The sequence below is a fragment of the Periophthalmus magnuspinnatus genome, chromosome 4 (assembly GCF_009829125.3).
Source record: "Periophthalmus magnuspinnatus isolate fPerMag1 chromosome 4, fPerMag1.2.pri, whole genome shotgun sequence".
In the NCBI taxonomy this organism is placed as follows: Eukaryota; Metazoa; Chordata; class Actinopteri; order Gobiiformes; family Gobiidae; genus Periophthalmus; species Periophthalmus magnuspinnatus.
In genome coordinates, this window is record NC_047129.1 from 29,400,010 (window position 1) to 29,426,661 (window position 26,652).

The 26,652-nt window shown below is 39.4% G+C and overlaps 1 protein-coding gene across 1 annotated transcript in view; it reads left to right on the top strand.

The window, feature by feature from the left end:
* Positions 1–26,652, top strand: part of lrrc7 (leucine rich repeat containing 7) — a 116,010-nt gene that overhangs the window by 52,174 nt on the left and 37,184 nt on the right. The window contains exons 3-17 of the mRNA XM_055221552.1: positions 110–312; positions 7,090–7,207; positions 8,647–8,725; positions 10,630–10,719; positions 11,386–11,442; positions 12,724–12,787; positions 14,462–14,536; positions 14,970–15,114; positions 16,767–16,839; positions 16,934–16,951; positions 22,620–22,749; positions 23,659–23,774; positions 24,858–24,927; positions 25,572–25,671; positions 25,758–25,882. Coding sequence (XP_055077527.1) covers positions 110–312; positions 7,090–7,207; positions 8,647–8,725; positions 10,630–10,719; positions 11,386–11,442; positions 12,724–12,787; positions 14,462–14,536; positions 14,970–15,114; positions 16,767–16,839; positions 16,934–16,951; positions 22,620–22,749; positions 23,659–23,774; positions 24,858–24,927; positions 25,572–25,671; positions 25,758–25,882 — 1,463 coding nt within the window. The remainder of the gene's footprint in view (positions 1–109; positions 313–7,089; positions 7,208–8,646; positions 8,726–10,629; positions 10,720–11,385; positions 11,443–12,723; positions 12,788–14,461; positions 14,537–14,969; positions 15,115–16,766; positions 16,840–16,933; positions 16,952–22,619; positions 22,750–23,658; positions 23,775–24,857; positions 24,928–25,571; positions 25,672–25,757; positions 25,883–26,652) is intronic.

A 26,652-nucleotide genomic window follows, 5' to 3' on the forward strand; every position in this document is an offset into this window, starting at 1 on the left:
ATAATAAGCTCCATATCGCCCACTCCCATTTTCAAAACTAATAAACTTCTCGATCTGGATCTTGCCCCATAACTTTAACACTCTCTTCTGTCTCTCTGTGTGTCCCCAGTGCAGTGTCTGGAGATGACCACGAAGCGGAAGCTGATTGGTCGGCTGGTGCCATGTCGTTGTTTCCGTGGCGAGGAGGAGGTGATCTCGGTGCTGGATTATTCCCACTGCAGCCTGCAGCAGGTCCCAAAGGAGATCTTCAGCTTCGAACGTACTCTGGAGGAGCTCTACCTGGACGCCAACCAGATCGAGGAGCTGCCCAAAGTAAGAACGCAGCGGGGTTATTAAAGACGACCTGTTGTGCTTGTGTCTGTAGTTGTATTCTACGACACCCGTGCATCATTATGTTAGAATTTGCACATTTGAAAACGCAATATTCATCTAAAACGATTTAATAAATGAAATAAATCCGCTAACTTCCGCTGTGCCCAAAAGAGTCGGCACCGTCGATGGATAGCTGCACATTACGCCAACGTAGCCTATGCAACGCTGCCCAATCCTACGTGTATCACCGACTAAGAAAGTAAAATTGGAGAACGAAGTATTGGCAGTGAAAACGGGATCGATTGGCAATTATGGTGTCTTGAAAATAAGCGATTAAAGATTGCTCAAACACGCACGAATCACTCCAAAATCAACTTGGGGTGAGTAAATGAGAAAGGAAACAAATATAACATGGTGAAAAACTCTAGAAAGTAGATTTTGCAGAATAGGTCCGCTTTAAAGTTGCAGGATTTTTTCTGATTTGAATAATAATAATAATACAAATATAAAAAATAATAAAACATAGATTGCCAAGGGATTTCTGAATTATACATATTTTGTGCACTAAATAATACATATTGTTTTATGTTTTATAAGCATCTAACTTCATCTAATGCTCAATTTCTTGCAAATGCTAAAATGAGTAGTCCTCATTTTGTAAAAGTGGCTCACTGGAGGAAAAAGGTTGGAGACTCCTGGTTTAGAGATAGAGTCTCTAACCAAGACTAAACCAGGATTGAACCAGGACTAAACCAGGACTAAACCAGGACTAAACCAGCAATGAAATAAGAGTAAACCTGGCTAAAACAGGACTGAACCAAGATAAAACCAGAACTGAACTAAGATAAAACCAGAACTGAACCAAGATAAAACCAGAACTGAACTAAGATAAAACCAGAACTGAACCAAGATAAAACCAGAACTGAACTAAGATAAAACCACAACTGAACTAAGATAAAACCACAACTGAACCAAGATAAAACCACAACTGAACTAAGATAAAACCAGAACTGAACTAAGATAAAACCAGAACTGAACTAAGATAAAACCACAACTGAACCAAGATAAAACCAGAACTGAACTAAGATAAAACCACAACTGAACTAAGATAAAACCACAACTGAACTAAGATAAAACCAGAACAGAACCAAGATAAAACCAGAACTGAACTAAGATAAAACCACAACTGAACTAAGATAAAACCACAACTGAACTAAGATAAAACCACAACTGAACTAAGATAAAACCAGAACTGAACTAAGATAAAACCAGAACAGAACCAAGATAAAACCAGAACTGAACTAAGATAAAACCAGAACAGAACCAAGATAAAACCAGAACTGAACTAAGATAAAACCAGAACTGAACCAAGATAAAACCAGAACTGAACTAAGATAAAACCAGAACTGAACTAAGATAAAACCAGAACTGAACCAAGATAAAACCAGAACTGAACTAAGATAAAACCAGAACTGAACCAAGATAAAACCAGAACTGAACTAAGATAAAACCAGAACTGAACCAAGATAAAACCAGAGCTGACTCAGGCCTCCACCACGTTGAAGTGAAGACTTAGGCTGAAGTAAATCTCGTCTTAAAAGTGCTTTGTTCCTGTGCTTTTGTTCTGTTGTATTAATAAGCTCTGATTTAGCCGTCTTCATTATGCACTGGGCTGTTATTCTGTGATGGGAGGAGGTATTTTTAGATGAACTGTAGCTGTAATCTGTGCCTCTCTCTCCATCTCCCCCTCTTTCTCCGCTGTATTATGTGCCTCTTTCCCTCTCTCTCTCTCGCCACTCATCTCTCTCCTTTTCTCTCTTTCTCTGTTCCTCACTGTCTCTCTCTTTTCTCTCACTCTCTCCTCTCTCACTTTGTCTCTCTCCCTCTCCAGTTCTCTCTGTAACTCCCCCTCTTTCTCTTTCTGCTTCTTTCTGCTGTATTATGCACCTCTGTCTCTTTCTCTGTTTCTCTCTCTCTGTTTCTCGCTCTGTGTCCCCCTCTCTGCTCTCCTTTGCTCTCTTTCTCTGTTTTTCCCTCTCTCTTCTCTCTCACTCTCGCTCACTCTCTCCTCTCTCTCTTTGTCTCTCCTCCTCTCCATTTCTATTTGTCACTCCGCCTCTCTCTTCTCTCTCTGTTTCTCTCGCAGTGTCTCTGTTTCTTTCCTCTTCTCTCTTTCTCTGTCTCTCTCCTCTCTCTCCCTCTAGCTAACTGTCTCCTCTCCCTCTCCATCTCTCTGTCCCTCCCCCTCTCTCTGTCTCCTCTCCCCCTCTCTCTGTCTTTCTGCTGTATTATGTGCCCTCTTTCCATCTTTCTTACTCTCATTCTCTCTCTCCTCCTCTTTCTCTCTCTTTCATCTCCTCTGTCTTCCTTCTCTGCCCCTCTACTCGCTCTTGCCTCCTCTGTCTCTCTCTTCCTCACTGTCTCTTTCCCTCCATATATCCCCCCTCCATATTCTCTCCTCTCTTCTTTTTCCTTCCTCTCTCTTTCCCTCTGTTCTTTATGTAAATCTTGTTGTATCTCGTGTCAGTGTTTTCAGTGCTCTCTTTTTCCTCTCCTCCTCCTCTCTCTCTCTTTCCCTCTGTTCTTTATGTAAATCTTGTTGTATCTCGTGTCAGTGTTTTCAGTGCTCTCTCTCTCTCTTTCCTCCTCTCTCTCTCTTTCCCTCTGTTCTTTATGTAAATCTTGTATCTCGTCAGTGTTTTCAATGCTCTCTCTCTTTCCTCTCCTCCTCTCTCTCTCTTTCCTCTCCTCCTCTCTCTCTCTTTCCCTCTGTTCTTTATGTAAATCTTGCTGTATCTCGTGTCAGTGTTTTCAGTGCTCTCTCTCTCTTTCCTCTCCTCCTCTCTCCCCCCCTTCTCCCTCTCTTCTTTATGTAAATCTTGTTGTATCTCGTGTCAGTGTTTTCAATGCTCTCTCTCTCTCTTTCCTCTCCTCCTCTCTCTCTCTTTCCCTACTGTTCTTTATGTAAATCTTGTTGTATCTCGTGTCAGTGTTCTCAATGCTCTGTCTCTCTTTCCTCTCCTCCTCTCTCTCTCTTTCCCTCTGTTCTTTATGTAAATCTTGTTGTATCTCGTGTCAGTGTTCTCAATGCTCTGTCTCTCTTTCCTCTCCTCCTCTCTCTTTCCCTCTGTTCTTTATGTAAATCTTGTTGTATCTCGTGTCAGTGTTTTCAATGCTCTGTCTCTCTTTCCTCTCCTCCTCTCTCTTCTCTCTCTTTCCCTCTGTTCTTTATGTAAATCTTGTTGTATCTCGTGTCAGTGTTCTCAATGCTCTCTCTCTCTCTCTTTCCTCTCCTCCTCTCTCTTCTCTCTTTCCCTCTGTTCTTTATGTAAATCTTGTTGTATCTCGTGTCAGTGTTCTCAATGCTCTGTCTCTCTTTCCTCTCCTCTTCCTCCTCTCTCTCTCTTTCCCTCTGTTCTTTATGTAAATCTTGTTGTATCTCGTGTCAGTGTTCTCAATGCTCTGTCTCTCTTTCCTCTCCTCCTCTCTCTTCTCTCTTTCCCTCTGTTCTTTATGTAAATCTTGTTGTATCTCGTGTCAGTGTTTTCAGTGCTCTCTCTCTTTCCTCTCCTCCTCTCTCTTCTCTCTCTTTCCCTCTGTTCTTTATGTAAATCTTGTTGTATCTCGTGTCAGTGTTTTCAATGCTCTCTCTCTCTTTCCTCTCCTCCTCCTCTCTCTCTCTTTCCCTCTGTTCTTTATGTAAATCTTGTTGTATCTCGTGTCAGTGTTTTCAGTGCTCTCTCTCTCTCTTTCTTCTCCTCCTCCTCTCTCTCTCTTTCCCTCTGTTCTTTATGTAGATCTTGTTGTATCTCGTGTCAGTGTTCTCAGTGCTCTCTCTCTTTCCTCTCCTCCTCTCTCTCTCTTTCCCTCTGTTCTTTATGTAAATCTTGTTGTATCTCGTGTCAGTGTTCTCAATGCTCTGTCTCTCTTTCCTCTCCTCCTCTCTCTTCTCTCTTTCCCTCTGTTCTTTATGTAAATCTTGTTGTATCTCGTGTCAGTGTTCTCAATGCTCTGTCTCTCTTTCCTCTCCTCCTCTCTCTTCTCTCTCTTTCCCTCTGTTCTTTATGTAAATCTTGTTGTATCTCGTGTCAGTGTTCTCAATGCTCTCTCTCTCTCTCTTTCCTCTCCTCCTCTCTCTTCTCTCTTTCCCTCTGTTCTTTATGTAAATCTTGTTGTATCTCGTGTCAGTGTTCTCAATGCTCTGTCTCTCTTTCCTCTCCTCCTCTCTCTCTCTTTCCCTCTGTTCTTTATGTAAATCTTGTTGTATCTCGTGTCAGTGTTCTCAATGCTCTCTCTCTCTCTTTCCTCTCCTCCTCTCTCTTCTCTCTTTCCCTCTGTTCTTTATGTAAATCTTGTTGTATCTCGTGTCAGTGTTTTCAGTGCTCTCTCTTTCCTCTCCTCCTCTCTCTTCTCTCTCTTTCCCTCTGTTCTTTATGTAAATCTTGTTGTATCTCGTGTCAGTGTTCTCAATGCTCTGTCTCTCTTTCCTCTCGTCCTCTCTCTCTCTTTCCCTCTGTTCTTTATGTAAATCTTGTTGTATCTCGTGTCAGTGTTCTCAATGCTCTGTCTCTCTTTCCTCTCCTCCTCTCTCTTCTCTCTCTTTCCCTCTGTTCTTTATGTAAATCTTGTTGTATCTCGTGTCAGTGTTCTCAATGCTCTGTCTCTCTTTCCTCTCCTCCTCTCTCTTCTCTCTCTTTCCCTCTGTTCTTTATGTAAATCTTGTTGTATCTCGTGTCAGTGTTCTCAATGCTCTGTCTCTCTTTCCTCTCCTCCTCTCTCTTCTCTCTTTCCCTCTGTTCTTTATGTAGATCTTGTTGTATCTCGTGTCAGTGTTCTCAGTGCTCTCTCTCTCTTTCCTCTCCTCCTCTCTCTCTCTTTCCCTCTGTTCTTTATGTAAATCTTGTTGTATCTCGTGTCAGTGTTCTCAATGCTCTGTCTCTCTTTCCTCTCCTCCTCTCTCTTCTCTCTCTTTCCCTCTGTTCTTTATGTAAATCTTGTTGTATCTCGTGTCAGTGTTCTCAATGCTCTGTCTCTCTTTCCTCTCCTCCTCTCTCTTCTCTCTCTTTCCCTCTGTTCTTTATGTAGATCTTGTTGTATCTCGTGTCAGTGTTCTCAGTGCTCTCTCTCTCTTTCCTCTCCTCCTCTCTCTCTCTTTCCCTCTGTTCTTTATGTAAATCTTGTTGTATCTCGTGTCAGTGTTCTCAATGCTCTGTCTCTCTTTCCTCTCCTCCTCTCTCTTCTCTCTCTTTCCCTCTGTTCTTTATGTAAATCTTGTTGTATCTCGTGTCAGTGTTCTCAATGCTCTCTCTCTCTCTCTTTCCTCTCCTCCTCTCTCTTCTCTCTTTCCCTCTGTTCTTTATGTAAATCTTGTTGTATCTCGTGTCAGTGTTCTCAATGCTCTGTGTTGAGCCCTGGGGCCTGCCTGTACATGGAGAGGATGAAGTCTGCATTATTCACTAAACAGCAGCTTTTCCACAACATTAGGGACGTGCCTGCAGCTCTCCGCTCTTATTCCGCTCTTATTCCGCTCTTATTCCGCTCTTATTCCGCTCTTATTTTGTCTCTGTTATTGCTCTGCGAAAGTTTGATGTTTTTCTGAACGACGTAAACGGCTGGCGAGTTTAGCTTGCGTGGATCTAACCTCTAAAAGTTTTTTGATATGTTTTTTTCTGCCTTTAGTTTGAAACAACTGCGCTTTTGGCTTTGATCAGACAAAATGTTTAGCTCGCTGTTGAGATGAGTTGGATTCCCGCTTCCCGGAATAGCGCTCGGGATTGTAATCGTCACGCATTTTTACATTTTTAGTGAGCGTAATGTTAAACTGATGGAGATTTTAAGATGCTAAATAGGCTACTGAGGTTAGCGTTATAAATTACAGGTAGTGATCCAGCAGTTTATCGGATTTTTTTGTACATTATGTTGGAAAACGTAGGCGTATCTCCATGAAAACCTGCCGGATTTCTATGGTAAAGGACTTTAGACGCCTAGAAGAACATTAAGAGTTTTACATTTTGCATCAACAATATCAAATAATTAAACATTTGTGGGATTTTTTTCTATTCAAGTCTATTCTTTCGAAGATCCAGAATTGATTCATTAATCCTCATACTGCATTCATGTGGTACTCGGGAACTCAGTGATCCCGAGATGAGACGTCGGGATTCCCACTTGTATGCATCCGTGTGCTTTTATCTCGGAAAGTCAGGATTTTGAAGTCATCATCAATAAAATCAGTAAAAAAAGAGCTAAGCGGTAACAGTTGTTCTCGCCGTTAGTCGTCTAAACATTAAAAGTTACACCCGTAAGCGATGAGGGAGATGTTTGTGAACTTGTTAGGGCTGTCATTTATGTCATTTATTTATTTTTTCTATGTCAAATTTATGGTATATAATTGCTTTCTTTTCAGAGTGATAATAATTTTTATATTTTTCCAGCCATTATCCGTGTGTTTTAACTCACAAAAGACGTGTGTAAAGTGAATTATGCACAATTTTGCGGGTATATTGGGGTTTAATCATACGTCTATCGTGATTGGTTGATTAAACTGAAGGGGGCGGTCCTTTTCGCACCCGTAATTATTTAAACAGTTGTCATCTCAAACGTTTAAACTTGACCCTGAACGCACATATTGACATCAGGCTCCTAAAAACGCGCTTTTTAAATACATTTTGTGTCGTTTCTCCAGTTTTCAGATGTGTTTGCTGATGTGTGCGTTGTGTCTCTATGTCAACATTATATTTTACTTCTTTGTGTGTGTTGCGTCTTTTTTTTTTTCAGCAACTGTTCAACTGCCAGGCCCTGAAGAAGCTGAGTATGCCCGACAACGACCTGTCCAACCTGCCCACCACCATCGCCAGCCTGGTCAACCTCAAGGAGCTAGACATCAGTAAAAACGGTAACAAAACACGCACAAGTTTACAGGACAAATCCGTACATCTGATCTGATACGAATCTAGATCAATACACGGAGATAATGTCGTCTTTTGTGTTCAGAAACTACATTACAAAAACAATACGCTAATGCTAAAGCTAAATGTGTCGCTATGTCATAATGTTGCGTCCTTATTAAAAACATACTCTGAGTTGTGTTTTGTTTCATTCACACATGTTTAACACACAAACCCTGCATATTTAGGCATATAGAGTTCTCCCCTCAAACTGAAAACACTCTGTTCCACCTTGTGATGTCATCATGTGGTGATACAGGAAGTGCTCCACTGTGTTTTTAAACTCCATAAACCCTCACTTCACGAGAATAATTTGGATGATTTCAGCTGTGGAATGGCAGATCTTTACTAAATAAAATGTTAACTTGAACCACTTCATGACATCACAAGGTGGAGCAGAGCATTTAGAGCTTTGCAGATATAGACAGGCTAATAATAAAGTGTGACTCAAACATGTGTGAACGAAACAAAACACAACTCCAGGCATGTTTTTGAGGAGGTAACAACGTTTTAAAATGGCTATAAACTCCAGTAGACACGCATTCAAGGTGTTTATTAATTTATTATAGGGATTTATTAGCTTATTCCTTGCTAATGCTGCGCTAACACTCATCGCTAATGTAAAATAAACATCCCATAGCTAACACGCCGCCTCACGTGCTAACTATGTTTTGTTTTTTCCACTATTAATAACTGTTCTAATCAATTGTTCAAGTTTAAACTCTTAAATTGGAAATACAAATAGGTTTCACGCACTAGTTTATACTCAGCAAAGCCAGAATTAAGAACAGTAATATTTAAACAGGTTAGCAAGACATGAAGACGAGTATGGCATGCTTTTATTTGGACAGGGACAGTGCACAACGGTACACTGACCTTAAAAAAACAGGAAAGATGTGCCAGGTGACAGGTTATAGCAAAAATACTAATCCCCACCTATGTTAAGTAAGAGTAATTCTGTTATTAATGTTCATATTTTGATTTACAGACACAACAGTGAAATAAAAATGCCAGGATCATGTAGAGCGGGTTGATACGAACATTTTAAGACCAAAATAATCCAATGTAAAGTGAATTGGAGTCAGAGTCGATGTAGCCAGAAGCGAACCCGTGATAATTTCCTATTTGGAATGTGGCGGCTAGCGTGTTAGCTATGAGCATTTATATATACAGTCTATGGTTTACACATGATCATAGCTAACCGTAGCGCTAACTGCTAACTCGCTGTTTAAGAGATATAAAAAAAACATTAATAATATAAACTACTGCAGCATGTATGTTTAAACATGGCCATAGCTAACCCAGTACTAACCCCGTGTGTGTGTGTGCGCGTGTGTGTGTGTATATGTGTATGTGTGTGTGTGCGTGTGTGTGTCGATGGAAACAGGGATCCAGGAGTTTCCAGATAACATCAAGTGCTGTAAAGGCCTGTCTGTGGTAGAGGCCAGTGTTAACCCCATCACCAAGTAAGACTCTAACATCGACTCACACTCTCCATTCACAAGTCACACAACGGACACACAACGGACACACAACGGACACACAACGGACACACAACGGACACACAACGGACACACAACGGACACACAACGGACACACAACGGACACACAACGGACACACAACGGACACACAACGGACACACAACGGACACACAACGGACACACAACGGACACACAACGTGCAGCTGTGTGGTGTGTTTATCTTCAGTTTAAACAGTATAATAGGCTCATGCTGTGTTCACACTTTCACACACACTATATTAAAATAGGGATTCAACCTGGACTAGGACTAAATCAGGATTAAACCAAGACTAAACCAGGATTTAAGCAAGACTAAAACAAGACTAAATTAGGACTAAAGCAGGACTAAACCAGGGAAGAAACCAAAACTAAACCAGGATTAAACTAGCTCTAAACCAAGACTAAACCAGGACTAAACCAGGACTAAACCAAGACTAAACCAGGATTAAACCAAAACTAAACCAGGACTAAACCAGGGACTAAACCAAAACTAAACCAGGACTAAACCAAAACGAAACCAGGATTAAACTAGCTCTAAACCAGGACTGAACCAAGACTAAACCAGGACTAAATCAGGCCTAAACCAAGACTAAATCAGGATTAAACTAGCTCTAAACCAAGACTAAACCAGGACTAAACCAGGACTAAACCAAGACTAAACCAGGATTAAACCAAAACTAAACCAGGACTAAACCAGGGACTAAACCAAAACTAAACCAGGACTAAACCAGGGACTAAACCAAAACTAAACCAGGACTAAACCAGGGACTAAACCAAAACTAAACCAGGACTAAACCAAAACGAAACCAGGATTAAACTAGCTCTAAACCAGGACTAAACCAGGACTAAACCAGGACTAAACCAGGACTAAACCAAGACTAAGTCCGGATTAAACCAGGAAAAAACTAGGACTAAACTAGATCTAAACCAAGACAAAACCAGGATTAAACGGAGACTGAACTAGGACTAAACCAGGACTAAAGCAGGACTGAACAGGACTAAAACAAGACTAAACCAGGACTAATCCAAGACTAAACCAGGATTAAACCAGGATTAAACTAGCTCTAAACCAGGACTAAATTAGGATTAAACCAGGAAAAAACTATAACTAAACTAGATCTAAAACCAAGACAAAACTAGGACTAAACCAAGACTAAATATGGAATAAATCGGAACTAAAACACGACTAAACCAGGACTAAACTGAGACTAAACCACGACTAAACTAGGACGAAACCAGGACTAAACCAGGACTAAACCAGGCCTAAACTAGGTCTAAACCTGAACTAAACCAGGACTAGGACAGGGCCAAACCAAATGTGAATTCAGCTGCATTACTAGAGTATTAGAGTTTAGCGTTGACCATCAAAAACCAAAAGCTTCTTGGTTTTGTTTCCATGTTCAGATAAACAGGCCTATATTTTATCACACTATAGAGTCACAATACTTTAAAATGAATGCTTAATTTAGTATTTAGTATCTGAAAATATAACTAACTAAACAACTAAACATCTGCTTTTGAACAGTGCAGTAAAGAAATCCTACAGCTTTTTTTTTTTTTTTTTACACCCGTCACCAAATTACAACCAACCACAAAATTATAAAGAGCTAAATAAAAAATCTTGCTTAAATTGATCTATAATTTACATGAGCAAAACGACTGGTCCGCTCTTAATTTGACCGTCCTTTACTGTATAATTGCAGCATTATCTTTGACCATGACTCATCCGCTAACACAGCTTACAGAGCTAACCGCGCGCTAATGTTTCTGTTGTCACGGCGACGCGAGGGCTGTTCAAGGCCACCCTCGCCGCGCTGTATCTTTAAGGTTTTACTGTCTCCTCTCTCAGACTCCCAGAAGGTTTCACGCAGCTCCTCAATCTCACTCAGCTTTTCCTCAACGATGCCTTCCTCGAGTACCTGCCCGCAAACTTCGGCAGGTAACCGCTCCACTACCAGCGCTCGGGCTGTCGAAATATGCACACAGAAATACTCATTTATGGTCAAACTTAACTTGATAATCACTTGTAGTTGGTATCACAGCCTTGATCATTTTGCTAAGCCGAAAATATCGCAGCTGAATTGGAAAAAAATGAAGATAAATTTGAAACTTCTAGTAGTTTTAGTGTAAAAAATTGCGAAAGTTTGGGACATTTGAATCAGAAAAATGGTTAGAACCTGGGTTAAAAATGTCCAAAATGTTTAAGTACAAGGCTGGAAAGTTTGTTGTATATAGGTGATACTTTAAAGCTACCATCTGTAATTAGTTTGACCAACCCACCCCTGTTGTATTCTCACATTTCACCACTAGATGCTATCTATGTTACCTCTGCCAGCTTTAGTCCGACAGAAAAAGACCAGACAGAGTGAGGCGGGAACAGGTTTCACATGTTCCACGGGTGAAAAAAAATCAGATAAACGCACAGATGGTAGCTTTAAGGGTCGATCTTTATGCCTTTAAGCGAGAAAAGGGCGTTTGAAGTTACAATGTCTCTATAAATCTATGAACACAAGTCGATTAAATGGTATAACAAAACTTCTTTAGGTGCAGAATGGACCGTGCTGTTGTTTCCAGGTGCAAACTTCCTGTTTTGTTTCTCTGTCAGACTCTCCAAACTACGAATCCTGGAGCTGAGGGAAAACCACCTGAAAACATTGCCAAAGTAAAGAGTTTTTATGTATATTCATTATGTCTTAGTCTCAGATGGGGCAAGAGCCAGATTCTCTCTATTGATTTTTGTTGTATTTTGCCATGAAATATCTAAAAACACACGTGTCAAACTCAAGGCCCACGGGCGAAATGTGGCCCGCCATCTCATTTTATGTGGCCCACAACAAGTCAGTTAAATGTATGAGTGTCTTAAAATGTCAGTTTATCAGGAGATGGCAAGTTATGCAGCCATATTTTTACATCTACAGCCATATTTTTACATCTATTTTTACATCTAACATCTGGAAATGCATTTATAATATTTGTAAACTGAATAAGTTACGATACATAAAGTTTATAAACAATTTTTAAAAATTAGTTACATTTATTTACATTACATCTGGCCCTTTGAGAGCGACTATTTTCCTGATGTGGCCCTCAGTGTCGTGTGTTTGACACCCCCGATCTAAAAGAATAATGCACAAATGTTCAACTTCGTGAGTTAAATCAGTGACTAGACAAATTTACTTCTTGTATTACAACAGAAATGCATTTTAACAGTTTTCATTTAGCTGCCCCCCATCTGTATTCAAAATGACTGCCCTATAGAATGTTGTGATGCTATTTGAAACCCAAACACTTTCTATATGCTACTCTGTGTTTGGATATTTAAAATTAGGGACGCACCGATCCAGCTTTTTCAGTTCCGATACCGATTTTGATACTACGACAAGTACCGTATTTTCTGAACTATAAGTCGCACTCAAATGACTTATATGAGGAATATAAGTCACATCTGCGTATATAACTTCACATCTTCGTTATGGTCACACTGACAACCTGACAACCGCGTTTTTTTCTTTATTATTATGCATTTTTTGTCTTATATTCTGCAGCGACTTATACTCCAGAAAATACGGTAACTGGTATCAGTATTAGACAGAAACTACAGATCACATCAAACCGAAATCACTAGCATTGCACATTACAATCTAATAAAACTGAGTGCACAAAATCTAAAATAATAATAATAATAATAATAATAATAATAATAATATTGGCTAAAGCAATATTTGTAAACCTGATCTGGCTCTTTTTTATTTTTTCTATAGCGTAATAGTGCATCCCTATTTACAATCTATATTTGAGTCACACTGACCCATTTGTCTTTACATTTACACGTTTCTTTGTTTATTGAAATGGTGAAATCAGTGTCCATATGCGCTAAAGCCTACACACTCATTGTACCAACTTTAGCTTGTTTTCGGTAATACAAGTGTTGCTCTGTTCGCAGGTCAATTCACAGACTCACACAGTTGGAGAGATTAGATTTGGGTAGCAACGAATTCTCAGAAATGGTAAGAAAGCTAAACGTTTGTGCTTTTGTTCTCATTAATGACGTAACATTATAATGTTGTGCTTAGGGTTGCGAGATATTGGCAGAAACAAACCTCTCGGTGTATTTACAATGTGATTATCAAAAGGACATGTGCTAAAATGGATCAAATGTATCTGCATAAGTTTGGACCATAGACTGTATAAAGAAGTGGAGTAAGTGAGCGTGACGATGTCCACGGCGTTCAGCTCCAGGTAAATGAAGTTCATCGAGGCTAGAGCAGTTAGAGTCGTATTGCATATTTGGAATTCTGACCCACGAGTATCATAGCAACCAAAGAGCCAATCCAGAGCGAGGATGTTGAAGGTAACGCCCATTTGCAGCCACATGACTGGTTTTATTTATGTATTTATTTGATTGGGACAGTGCACGTTAATGAACAAACATGATTCAACATGAACGCACCGGATTATGGCCGAAGACTTATTTCCATCTGCTGTCCCAAGGGCTGGGGTCACAAAAGGGTCAACATAAAAATCGTACACGACACACATTGCACAGTTTCCATAGTTGCCCGTTCAACTCGATGCAGTTTCCATTGTTTCAGTCAGTTTAGCCCATTCAAGACAGTTACATTTTACACCCATCTCCTTCATTTTTTTTGCCCAAATATGTCTCTATAGAAAAGTTAAAATCACGTTGCCATTAGAGATGATGCATGTTTGGTGTGACCATAACCAGTTTTTCATTTGAGTTTTAAAACAACTGTATGTGGGACAACGCTAACTGGAGCAACCTCAGAGAAAGAATGCGCCTGATTTGTTTGTTATTAATGTTCATATCTTGATTTATGGACAGAATAGTGGAATAACAACACCAGGATCATGTAGAGCGGGTTAATACGAACAGCAGTTACAGAGAGAGGGGCCACAGTTAAGTTAGTCCATTTTAAGTGAATTGGAGCCAGAGTTAATTGAGCCAGAAGCGCGTACATGATCACTTCCTGTTTGAAACGCGGCTAGCAGGTTAGCGCTGTCCATTTATATTTACAGTCTATGGTCTGGGCTGAGGTTCAGTTATTGTACAAATGTGACTGACTGAGACGTGGACAGTCAAATCAACTCATTTATACTATTTTTCCAAAGTTCTTTCTGCAAGTTTCTTTTCATTGTATTAAGTTTTTGTTTTGATGTTTTTGTTTTTTTCCGACTTGATATTGTAATTTTGCGTAACTTCGAAGAGCAATTTCAAAATGTTCTCGCCAACAAAGCAGCAGACCCATCGACTTCGAAAAAGGCTATTGTTCCCGAAGAAAATTTCCCATTGATTTTTGCCTTAGACTTTTAGAAAAATTCAAATATTAAGCGTTAAAAGGTATAACAGAGGCTAGCAAGCTAAGTGCTAATTCACGTCTGTAACTTGTTTTCAGTCACAAAAAACACAAAACTTTGGCACAATATTTTAATTCCGGTTTATACATATTCAGAAACAGATATTAAATAAAACTGCAGATCCTGTTCAGTTTGCAAACAGCTGATTATCCTCGAGCAAACGTTCAAACTTTAATAGATATAACGTTTTTGGGAAAGTCTATGTGGAAAAATGAATGGGGATTTACTTACTGTTGAGCTCCATATGTCACCCGCTTTAAATTGCACCTGAAATGTTGTTTAATTAAATATTTTCTCTGTTTTAGCCCGAAGTATTAGAACAGATTCACAATTTAAAGGAGCTGTGGATGGATAACAACTCTCTACAAAACATACCAGGGGTAACACACATTTCTACATCATCATCATCGTCACTAGACCTGTCACGATAATCACGATATCCACTTATAGCTCAAAATATGAAACCTGGAACAATGTTTTTGTGGGGGAAATTTGTATTGTGCTTGCTTTTTCTTTGCAGTACTAGGAGATTTTTGGTTATTTTTTGGCGATACGCTAAGATTTAGGCCGTAAAAGGTTGAATTAATAACATCTATGACTCATTACAGATGCAAACTAATGACTAAAGTCTTTCATTCTGCTGTTTATTCACTGCAGCTCATGATTTTTTAACAATATCATAGGTTTAGAGAATAGTTTTTGTGGTTTAAATCTGCTCTTGGGTTATCGGTTCAATATTGTCGTTTATCGTGACAGGTCGACTTATCACACGCACGCTTGTTTTTAAACCCGTTCTCACTCCTCTCTGTGCAGTCCATAGGGAAGTTGCGGCAGTTGCGATACTTAGATTTAGCGAAGAATCGGATCGAGTCGCTGGATTCGGATATTTCAGGCTGCGAGACTTTAGAAGATCTGCTGCTTTCTTCAAATATGCTCCAACAGCTCCCCGACTCCATAGGTAAGAACTCAGGGGCTACGATTTTTGCTTTTTTTTTTTAGTTTTCCAATAAAAATACCCGACTATTATTATGTCAGCTCAACAGAAATGCGTTAAACATGTTTTTGAACGTATTGATTAAGGTTTAAGTATCAAAAAGATGGGAAATGAGTGATAAAAATGCAGAGATATCAGTTTATAGTCATGTCTGTGTGATCCCTCAGTCGTCCAGGTCTGATCCATAGTAAAAGAGAAATTCAAATCTGTCAACTGGACAAAAAGTTGTAGGAGTGAAGACGTTTCGCTGCTCATCCAAGCTGCTTCTTCAGTTCTGGTCAGATTATTGGTGGACACTGGCAGAGTCCACCAGTAATCTGACCAGAACTGAAGAAGCGCGTTTTCTTTTACACTTTATACTCAGTTTACAACATAACTTTTATCCATTTTAACTTTTAAACAGCTCCTTTTCAGCTAAAACGCACCTGTAAAAGTTTGGATTGAGGTTGAAATGACACAGTAAACTTGAACAATAAAGCGGAGCTACACTATTTCACTTTACACCCGTTTTGAAAGATTATACTCTAGAATCGAAAGACTCCTGTACTGTGTCTATGTTGCAAAAAGTGATTTTTATTTACAGTGGAGCAGCTAGACTTTCATCAGGCAAAGATATTTTTTTTCTTGTTAATAAAACTCACTTTTTGCAAAATAGACAGAGTGCGGGAGTCTTTCTATTTTTGATTTTCATGAGCATTACGCGAGCCCTCTCCAACGCACCTGGCTTTAGAAATACGATGTGCAAAGCAAACTCTTTAGCTTAAGAAAAATGAAACGCTCATCTTTTTTTTTTTCTCAAATTATTTTCTAAACGACATTCAGCCTAGTTTAGTATTACACTAATCTGTAACTAACTCACATTGTTTTGCTGGATGGTTCAAATCCTGCTTTCGACGCCCAAGTACACGTCAGAATTCATCTGTGGGAGCTGGAATCGCACCGGCAAACTTTGGATCAGTGGATGTGTCCGTTCCACCGATGATGTTTACGTCGAGAGCGGGATTTGAACCGCCAACCTTCGGATCCGTGTACAAAAGCTCTACCTAAACCCATAAATCCTCATAATCTTTGCCTGAAAACTCCCACAAAACGACATTAAACGCATCTGTAGGGCGACAAGAAGCTGGTGCCATTAGGTCAAGTTACACGTCAGATCTGTGAGAAGGCGGAAAAGCTCTAGTAAGAATATTCAGTTTTCGTTTGATCGTTTTGTAATCGATTTGAAGGAATCCCGCTCTCGGTATAAACATCATCGGTTGAGCTTGGACAGATCTGCTGACCCACAGGTTGGCGGTGCGATTCCAGCTTCCACAGATGAATGCGGTTGGTCGTTGTGTCCTTGGGCAAGACACTTAACCCAGATTGGCCCCAGTGTCTGCGTACACTGGTGCATGGAAGTGTACGTAAGCGCTTTGAGTGTCTTGAAGAGGGAAAAGAACTAAAAAAAGTGACCGTACCATAATAATTTACCATAACTTTGTCTCGTTCACGCTAACAAACAGCTAATGCTAATAATAAGCTAATAATACAGCTAATAACCCAGCCTCCTATCTGTAATGTCACTAAACTGCCTTTCTGTCATACGTAAACCTTTTTTTAAATTTTACTTTGTCCAGGAATGCTGAAGAAACTGACGACGCTGAAGGTGGACGACAACCAGCTGACCTCACTGCCAAACTCCATCGGGAGGTAACTTTAAAAACCCCACAGTCTCACTTCTACTTTTGACATTTGGGTCGGCCTCTGAGTTGTCTTTGTGTTGTGTTTGCTGCCACGGCATTAGCCCAAAGCCCAAGCAAGGGTGAGTAACTATAGTGTGAAGTCTCCCAGGGGTGCGTTCAAGGACACGCCATCCATAGTGTTAGCGACATGCTAATCTGTAACTGACTAAAGGCGAAAGCAAGTTCATTTTAGTACGAATATTTGGACATTTCGGAGTCTAGTTTTCTCAAAAATGGTAAAAAAATGTGTTGTTTTAGATCAATTTGAAGTCCTTGAACATATCCCGGGCTATAGTTTGATAAGTTTATAGATAGATCCTAAATCGCCTGAGTAGTTCCAGCCTTGGTCCTTACGATGCCTTAACTTACCCTCTCTTACCTCATGTGTGGTATGCTATATATATTTATAATTATGGTTATTTAGTTCGTTAATGATCCTAACAGGGAGCTATTTTAGTTCTGCAGCAATTAGAAAAACCTCTGTAAACATGTTCTGAAATGCATGGGATTCTTACAGTCCACTTCTTTCACATGTTTATGCTCCTTGTGGTGTTTGAAATGTGGAGTTTGAGCTTTAATTGCATTATTTAAACTGTAATTTTCCGATCACAGTTGCCATAAAACTCGCAAATACACATTTATTTATTTATTTTTTTGCTCTCTCCTTGTTTAGGGGAGTGCATTTTGTTGCCAGAATAGCAGAAGTCAGCAAACTCCCAGTAATGAGCTCTGCAGGAACATAAAACGGCTTAATAAGAAAACATGCCAGTGCGGTCTGTGCGGGTCCCACGGCTAGATGCATGAAAACGAGATTCATGTAAATGTATTTTATGTAAGAGTCTACGTGTAAGATAGTTTTAGTCCAAATGTATTTCTGTTGTCAGCTAGAACAGTTTAAAAGTCCCATGTTACACAAAATAGACTCTTGTGAGCTTTAAGCCGTGTTATAATGCTGCTACCTCCTCAAAAACATACTCAGAGTTGTGGTTTTTTTTTTCCATTAACACATATTTGAGTAACACTTTATTATTAGTTCCACCTTGTGATGTCATGAAGTGGTAGTTTTCAAGTTAACAGCTAATTTTTACTTTTATTTCAGTAAAGATCGACGATTCCAGAGCTGAAATGATCCGAATGATTCTAGTGAAGGTGTATGGAGTTTAAAAACACTATATTACATTATATTACACCACATTACATTACATTCATACGGCATGTGTAAAAATATTAAACAAACATTTATTTTTTTATGTTTTGTTCAAACCCAAAAGCCCTGAAAAATAGTTTAGAGAAATGATCTAAAAGGACCAAATGGATTTAAATAATTTGATGTACAGCTGAAATCTCCTCTTAATATTATCTTCAGATCTTATATTCATAATCTTTCTATAAAGTCTTATATTGTTGTGTTTAACCTCCTGAGACCCGAGCTCTTGCATGACAGGCTTAATTAATTTCTCTTTGTTATTTGGGCTGGCTGGGACCTGATGAGTCTAAATACAAAGAATTATCTTTTTACATTATGTAGTTTCTGAGAAAAAATTATGTAAATCAAATGTCCTCATATGTGGACATTTTACTCATTTTGATAAAACATTTGAATAATGATTTGCAAAAACTATTTATTAAGACCCTGAACACAGCAACATTTGTCCTGATGTAAAAACAAAATGAGAAACAACAATTGTGCCTCTTAGAACAATGTGTCTCATGTGAAGAGCTGCTGACAGAAAATAAAATAAAAATAAAATATTCTAAACATTCTAAACTGTTAAAAATGAACATATATAATATATTTACATTGTTGCTGTTATTCTTCATCTAATAATTCGCACTGTGGCCTAGACAAGCCAAAAACGTGTTGTCCACATATGAGGACACCAGGTCTCAGGAGGTTAAGTCTTGAAATAAACATGTGTTCTCCCTCACATTTGAACAGACATAGACATTACCCAAAAGAAATATGATAATACCAGAAGAACAAAGTGTAAAGTAAAGAAAAGTTTAAAAACACAGTGGAGCACTTCCTGTTTGACCACATGACATCATAAGGTGGAGTGTTTTTTTTCAGTTTGAGAGAAGAACTCAGTCTAAATATGCAAGATTTGTGTGTTAAACATGTGTGAATGAAACAAAACACAACTCCAGGTCTGTTTTTAATGAGAAAACATTATAACATAGACCAGAAAACAGCGTAATACGACCCTTTAAGCTGCATTTGAGCACAGACTTAATGGGTTGTAATAGTTTGTTGGGACTTTGGACTTTCCCACTCCAGTCAAGCGTTATGACAAAACATCTCAGCGTTTTACAAACTCGTTCGTCCCTGCTGCACAGAGATGTTTGAGAGAAATACACGGGAATAAGCACAACCACAAATATAAAGAGAAGTGTGATTTGACAACTCAGCGCGCAGACAGTTTTTAATGCGCTCTATGTAACTTTTCTGGTGCAGAGTGGACTTTTTGTGTTGTCTGTAATGTTCCACGGTATGACATCAAACCTGTCTATATCCATGACGACAAAGAGCTGACAGCACTGGGTCAAGCTACAGGTCAGATTTGTGGAAAAGCGAGCCCACTCAATCATACTGCGTTTTGTTCAAGGTATTTTTTTGCCATAAAATACCTGTGAATGTACAAATGCAAGATAGTTTAATGCCATACTTTGGAACATTCCAGCCTCAGCCAACACATCTCCATGCAGCAAGCAGGCAGCAGGAAAGTTACCTAGTGCATCTTTAAATAAGTGCCCTAACACTGGTTTGTTTTATTCCAGAATTATCATATTTTCTGGATCATAAGTTGCACTTTTTTCATAGTTTGTCCGGGGGTGCGACTTATGTGTGAAATACATGTTTTTTTCTTCAATATTTTGCATTTTTTTCCCGGTGCGATTTATACTCCGGAAAATACGTAACAGTGAACATGGGCAATAAACAGCAATATCATTTAAAGCCATAGTATGTCACTTTTTAGCCAAACATAGACTAAAATACAGACATGTTTTTTCATTTTGGTTGTTTTTTTGTTTTTGTTTTTTTTGGACTGAAAAACTAAGAAAAACATGTGTTCTTCCTCTGAGCGTGCTTGCATCTCCACAAACCTGACTCTTATTTGGCCTGGAGGGAGTTTTTCTCCTGCTTGTTTCCATGGAAATGTTGCTCCTTCTCTACCACAATGAAGAATGTTTAAAGTACAGTTTTAACACTCTATTTCTATGGAATCGTGCAGGTGAAAGTTACAAACTGTACCTTTAACACAGACGGGGAGCAGCTAAAATGAATATTGCTCAAATTGTTACAGAAATACAATGAAATTAGTCAAGAAAACTGGATCTCCTCGTGCTGTAAATAGACCTCAGATGTTTGATTTTCATTCCTAGAGCCTCATGTTTCAGGAGGACATTTGCTCAGATATCAAATCCACGTCCGGGCCACTTCCTGCTCCGTTCACCTCTGCTCCTGCTGCCGAGCGTATGGTGGCCCAGATGGTCCAGTCCGCTGGGAGTAATAGCACCAGACCAATGCGATGTTAGCTGTGACATTACATTATTGTGAGAGCGCCGGGTCATTAGCATTAGCTGCTGTTAGCATGCTGGGGGTCAGGCCCGAGTCGGTGAGACCTGACCTGACTACGTGAGGAGTGAACTCAGCGTGCAAGAATGAGTTTGATTTATATCTTAAGAAAATTCAAAGTAAAACTAAAACTATTACTGCTTTTATTTTGAAATTTGAATGTAGATTAGTTTCTCAGAGCTGGGTAGTACTCGGTTACATTTACTTGAGTAACTTTTTAAAGAAATTGTTCTTTTTAGAGTACTTTTACCCCTACTTGAGTAATATTTTTGATTACTCTTCCCACTGTGAAGAGTGTTTATGTTGAAAATATGAAATAATTTGAACGTTTTTGTTTCTTGTCCCGCTCCATCAGTTTATCCCTCATCAGTTTATCCCTTTGGAAATAGCAGATTTGATATATTATTTCATGTTTTTGTACTTCCGATGACATTCACTTCATATCATAAATCAGATATTACACTGGTCCCTCGTTTATCGCGGGGGGTCACGTTCTAAAAATAACCCGTAATAGACGAAATCTGCGAAGTATCAGCTTTATTTTTTCCAATTATTCTCTATGTTTTTGGCTGTAAAACCCCTCACCACACACTTTATACACTTTTCTCACACAGGCGTTAACATTTTCTCACATTTCTCTCTTGTTTAAATACAAACAGAAACACGCAGGACACAACGCACGTTCATACGATGTAAAAAAGCATGAAAAATTGCACACACAAAAAAAAAATCTGCGATAAAGCGAGGGACCACTGTACACCCAGATAGTTATTCTTTAAGTTACTCTTCCTTCAGCCATTTCTTGGACCACTACTTTGTACTTCTACTTGAGTAATATTATTTGAAAGTTACGTTACTGTTACTCGAGTACAGTTTTTGGCCACTCTGCCGCCTCTGGTAATTATAAACTGTGTGAGTAAAGTGCATTAGTGCATCGTTTATGATTGTTTTACATGATGTTTATGTAATGATGGTTACGTGTTGGTTTAAGTGCTTGTGTGTGTGTGTTTGTGTGTGTGTGTTTGTGTGTGTGTGCTGTTGTGGAAAACGCTGCTATTCTCAAACTGTTCATTTCTATGTTTGAACAAAGTTTATTCAGTATTTACATTAAGGCTGGGCAATAAAACAAATGAACAGGTCCACAGCCGATGCTCCGTCTGTAGAAGCATGTGGTTTTTAAGTTTAGACTTTTCAGACAGGACGAAGACATTTGGGAAATAAATATGTTAATTGTCACTGATTAAAAGCCTTTTGTGTTTATGAAATTAAAGCCAGAGTATGTAACTTTTTAGCCAAAACAATAGACTGCAATAAAAGTATGTTGTTTTTTTTTTCATTTTTGTTGTGTTTATTGCACTGAAAAACATGCGTCCTTACTCTGAGCGGGCTTGCTTCTCCACAAACCTGACTTATTATCTTATTTGGCCTGCTTGTTTCCATGGAAATGTTGTTCCTTTGGCTCTGATCTTTCATAGTATGGCTTTAAACTTATCTATTTCCATGGAGAAGGTGATGTGCCACCTCCAGAGATTGATTGATTGATTGATTTATTCATTCATTCATTCATTTACTTATTTATTTATTTATTTATTTATTCATTCATTTACTTATTTATTTATTCATTCATTCATTCATTTACTTATTTATTTATTTATTCATTTATTCATTCATTCATTAATTCATTTACTTATTTATTTATTTATTCATTCATTCATTCATTTACTTATTTATTTATTCATTCATTCATTCATTTACTTATTTATTTATTTATTCATTCATTCATTTACTTTTTTTTAAATTTTTTTTTCATTTACTAAGAATCAAAATCAAAAATCATGATTGATCAATGAATGGCGAAAAAAAAAAAAAATTACTTTTTGTTTGCTTTATTGCCCAACCATAATTGAAGTTGTTGTTGAATAAAGATGTGGTATCGTGTGTGTGTTATTTTATAGAGTAATTTTGCTAACAATATCAGCTTAGACAAAATATGATGTGTTTTAGCCTAATGTCTTGATTGTAAAAACAGTAAATAGACGGGTATGTGTGTGTGTGTGTGTGTGTGTGAGAGAGACTAACATGAATCCAAACTGTGTCGTATACCGTGTTCACCTGCGGCCGTTTCACGTTTCACTTTTCCGTTGACTCCCTGTTTCGTCTCTGTGCCTCAGTCTGTCTCTGTTGGAGGAGTTGGACTGTAGTTGTAACGAACTGGAGTCTTTGCCCCCCACCGTCGGATACCTGCACAGTCTGAGGACGTTTGCTGCTGACGAGAACTTCCTCACGGAGCTGCCACGAGAGGTAACCAATCAGAAATGAGCAATGCATCATGGGTAATGTAGTGCAACAGATAACATTAGACTTTGCCACCTGATGAAAGGAGAAACTGGGTATTTAAATCTATTAGGGTAGTAAAAAAAACAAAACAAAAACGACACTCTGATGCTAACGGATACAAAATAAAATAAGAAAGCGTGGAAGTACTAGAGGAACCCGTGTTGCCTGCAGATAGAGAACACGTACAAGTTTTTTTTATTCTCAGTGTATGGACTCAAAACCTCCAGAATTCACTCACTGATCCGAAAAAGTCCTTTAAGATCACTGGATTTAAAGAAGACTTACTGCGCTTGTGTCTGCTTTATAGTTTCCGTGGATCGTTACATTATAATTTGCACATTTTAAATCACAATATTCAACTAAAATGACTTAATAAAAGAAACGAGTCCGCTGACCACACTGGTGAGCAGCAGATTTTCATTTTCATCTTTCAATATGTATCAAAATGAGTACACAATGCTGTCAAATCCGGTGTGTATCATCATCTAAGAAAATAAAATAGGAGAACGAAGTATAGAGCAGCGGGTGCATGCCAGTGGAGATGAAAATGGGGAGTGATCGTCAAAATAGGTGATTAAAGATCGCTCAAACGGGCACAGATCGCTCCAAATACAACGTTGAGAGTGTAAATGGTGAAAAGCTCTTGAGAACTAAGACACCAAATTATAACACTAGGCCGAACTGAGTCCAATATTTCTCAATAAGTAAGAATAAATCAATATCTGTGTTACCTCGAAAAGCTAAATATTTGATTTGAACTTGTCAACCTCGTCTGGGGACACAGCTCAATCATGTTTATGCATTTTGACATACACACTCTGTCAGTTTGGGTACAGCAGTGTAATGATCGTGTTGTGTTATTTTGCGTTTCAGATCGGTAACTGCAGGAACGTGACAGTCATGTCTTTGAGATCCAACAAACTGGAGTTCCTCCCGGACGAGATCGGGCAGATGACCAAACTCAGAGTGCTCAACCTCAGCGACAACAGGTGCAGTACAACACGATGAAAAGACCTGAACCCTGTGATGTCCAAACAGGTATTTAAAAGGGATTTCTGCTGGTAGAGAATACAAGAGACATGTGATAAATAGAGCGCCCCCTGTCTTTAGACTGTTCTCTGCAAGGAAAAGCTCCAGAACAAACAGAACTTTACCAGGACTGAACCAGGACTGAACCAGGTCTGAACCAGGTCTGAACCAGGTCTGAATCCGGATTGAACCAGGACTGAACCAAGACTGGACCAAGACTGGACCAGGACTGAACCAGGTCTGAACCAGGACTGAATCCGGATTGAACCAGGACTGAACCAAGACTGGACCAAGATTGGACCAAGACTGGACTAGGACTGAACCCAGACTGAACCAAGACTGAACCAGGACTGAACCAGGTCTGAACCAGGACTGAACCAGGACTGGACCAGGACTGAACCAGGACTGAACCAGGTCTGAACCAGGTCTGAACCAGGACTAAACCAGGACTGAACCAGCACTAAGGAAGGACTTAACAAGACTGAACGAGCTGACAGGATGTAGCTGTATCCAGAAGTGACAAACACCTTTTTGCAGATAGAGTTAAATTATGATTCTTAGGCTGGATAAGGAGCAGGCTGCAGGTGGTAACAGAAGGTAGAGGATACAGCCGATAGTTTCATTTGTGGTTCATTCAGATAACCTCTTCACTGTTCTTAAATATAAACCTTTAAGTATAAGTATAAACGCTTTCAAACCAAAGGGGGGAAAGCCTTGTACTAGAAGAGGTACGGCCTGGGCTCGCACTGTAAAGTCACGTGACCAAAACACTGACTCACTCGACTCTCCGTTTTGTCAATGGACGTTTTGCTTTACTTGCCAAGTCACTGATAACTAAAGACCAGATGGAGACTGTTGCCATGGGAGCAGATGGGTTGGTACGGACACGGCGGAGACTCTGTTACCGTGGAGACGATGCGGACTGTGTTGCCAAGGAGATAATTGTTGACTGTTGCCCAAAAAATGATGAGGGAAGCGCTGTGCTGTGACAGTGGCGGTAATGGATGTCCGTTCAGTCATGGTTTTGTTTTGTTTGTTTTTAGGTTGAAGAATCTGCCGTTTACTTTCACGAAACTCAAAGATCTAGCGGCTCTGTGGCTCTCCGACAATCAGGTAAATGAAGTAAAAGAAGCTCAAATTACAACAGCTAAGATCAAGTTTTGAATATTAGGGATAGGTATCAAAAATCTGTAAGTTCCAGTGATTCTTTGGTACAAGAATGAAACGTTTCTCCTTTCGTAAGTTGCGCCGGTGCAGCAGATACCACGAAAAACAAGCATTTTAACTGTAAGCAGGGTTGCCTCTCCACAGATCTGACCTGTAACTTGGCCGGGAGGCACCATCTGCTTGTCTCTATAATAGCATCTCCATGGAAACAGGCAGATGTTGACCACTCACCCCACCAGAAAATCCACATGCACTTTTAAATATAGAACTGGAGCTGGCTGTGTCCTGCATGATTTAATAGAAATAGAAAGTTAAAGCATAGTCTGGAACATTCTCCATGGAGATAGATACATTTTATGCCATACAGTGGAAGAATAAAGCAAAAGGAACAACAACATCATGGAAATAAGCAGTAGAAGGTCCTAAACCAGGCCAGAGTAAGAGTCAGGTTTGTGGAGTTTGCTCAAAGTATGGACATGTTTTTCAGTGCAATCCACCCAACCAACAACAAAAAAACATGCTTTTATTATTTATAAGTAGCTGAAAAGTCAAATACTGTTGCTTTACTAAACCTGTTTGTGTGTTTGCAGTCCAAGGCTCTGATCCCGCTGCAGACTGAGGCCCATCCTGAGACCAAACAGAAAGTTCTCACCAACTACATGTTCCCTCAGCAGCCCAGGCACGACGAAGGTACGACTCCATCTTCAGCATCAGTCCGCTCTTATATTTAATTATTTTGCGCAGAGATGTTCACAGCGTTTACTCCGTGTCTGCAGATTACCAGTCAGACAGCGACAGCTTTAACCCGACCCTGTGGGAGGAGCAGCGGCAGCAGAGGATGACCGTGGCCTTTGACTTCGAGGACAAGAAAGAAGACGAGGACAACACTGGGAAGGTCAAGGTTAGATTTATACCTCTGCTGAGTGTCACTATCAGCGTCTGTCCATACTGGCTACACATCGTTTATCTGTTATTCACTTTATTCAGGAAGTTTCCGTGGGCGCCGCCATCGCCACATGTATTATTTTGCGTAGTAAATAAGTTCTATATGGACTACAACGCTGTTTTAAAGCCTCCCAGAGAATTAGAACATTATTGGCCGATTTTATATTATTTTATATTTGAACTTTTCTCAAATTTTCCACTGAAATAAATGGGATTCTCGCAACCTCAAACAGAACGTGGTTTAGTAGCATTTAGAGGTAAAAGTGGGCGGGGCAGAATAAGTTCCATTCCATGTGATTAAATGATTAAAAGTTAGGACCGTTGCCATATCGATTAACAATTTAAAACTAAATATTATATCCATAAATGTCACCGAAATTTGTTTTTAGATCAGTTTCAGAACATGATTCAACAGCGTAAAGTCTTAATATCACCAACATCTGGCTTTATAATCTACTTTTAATAGTTTTTTTAAAGGTGTACTCTCGTAGTAGAGGGTCTGCCACGCTCTTGTCTCCATGGAGATGCTATCGTTTTGCCTAGAAAATTCTACAGAGTGGCATTAAACGTATCGATCTCCGTGGAGACGACGGAGCAGGCGATGATGCCACCAGGCCAAGATACAGGTCAGGTCTGTGGAGAGGATAAAAACCCACATGTTAAATAACCAATGTGGAACTTTAACCATGGAGACAAGCAGCTGACAGAACTCCCTCCAGAAAAGTT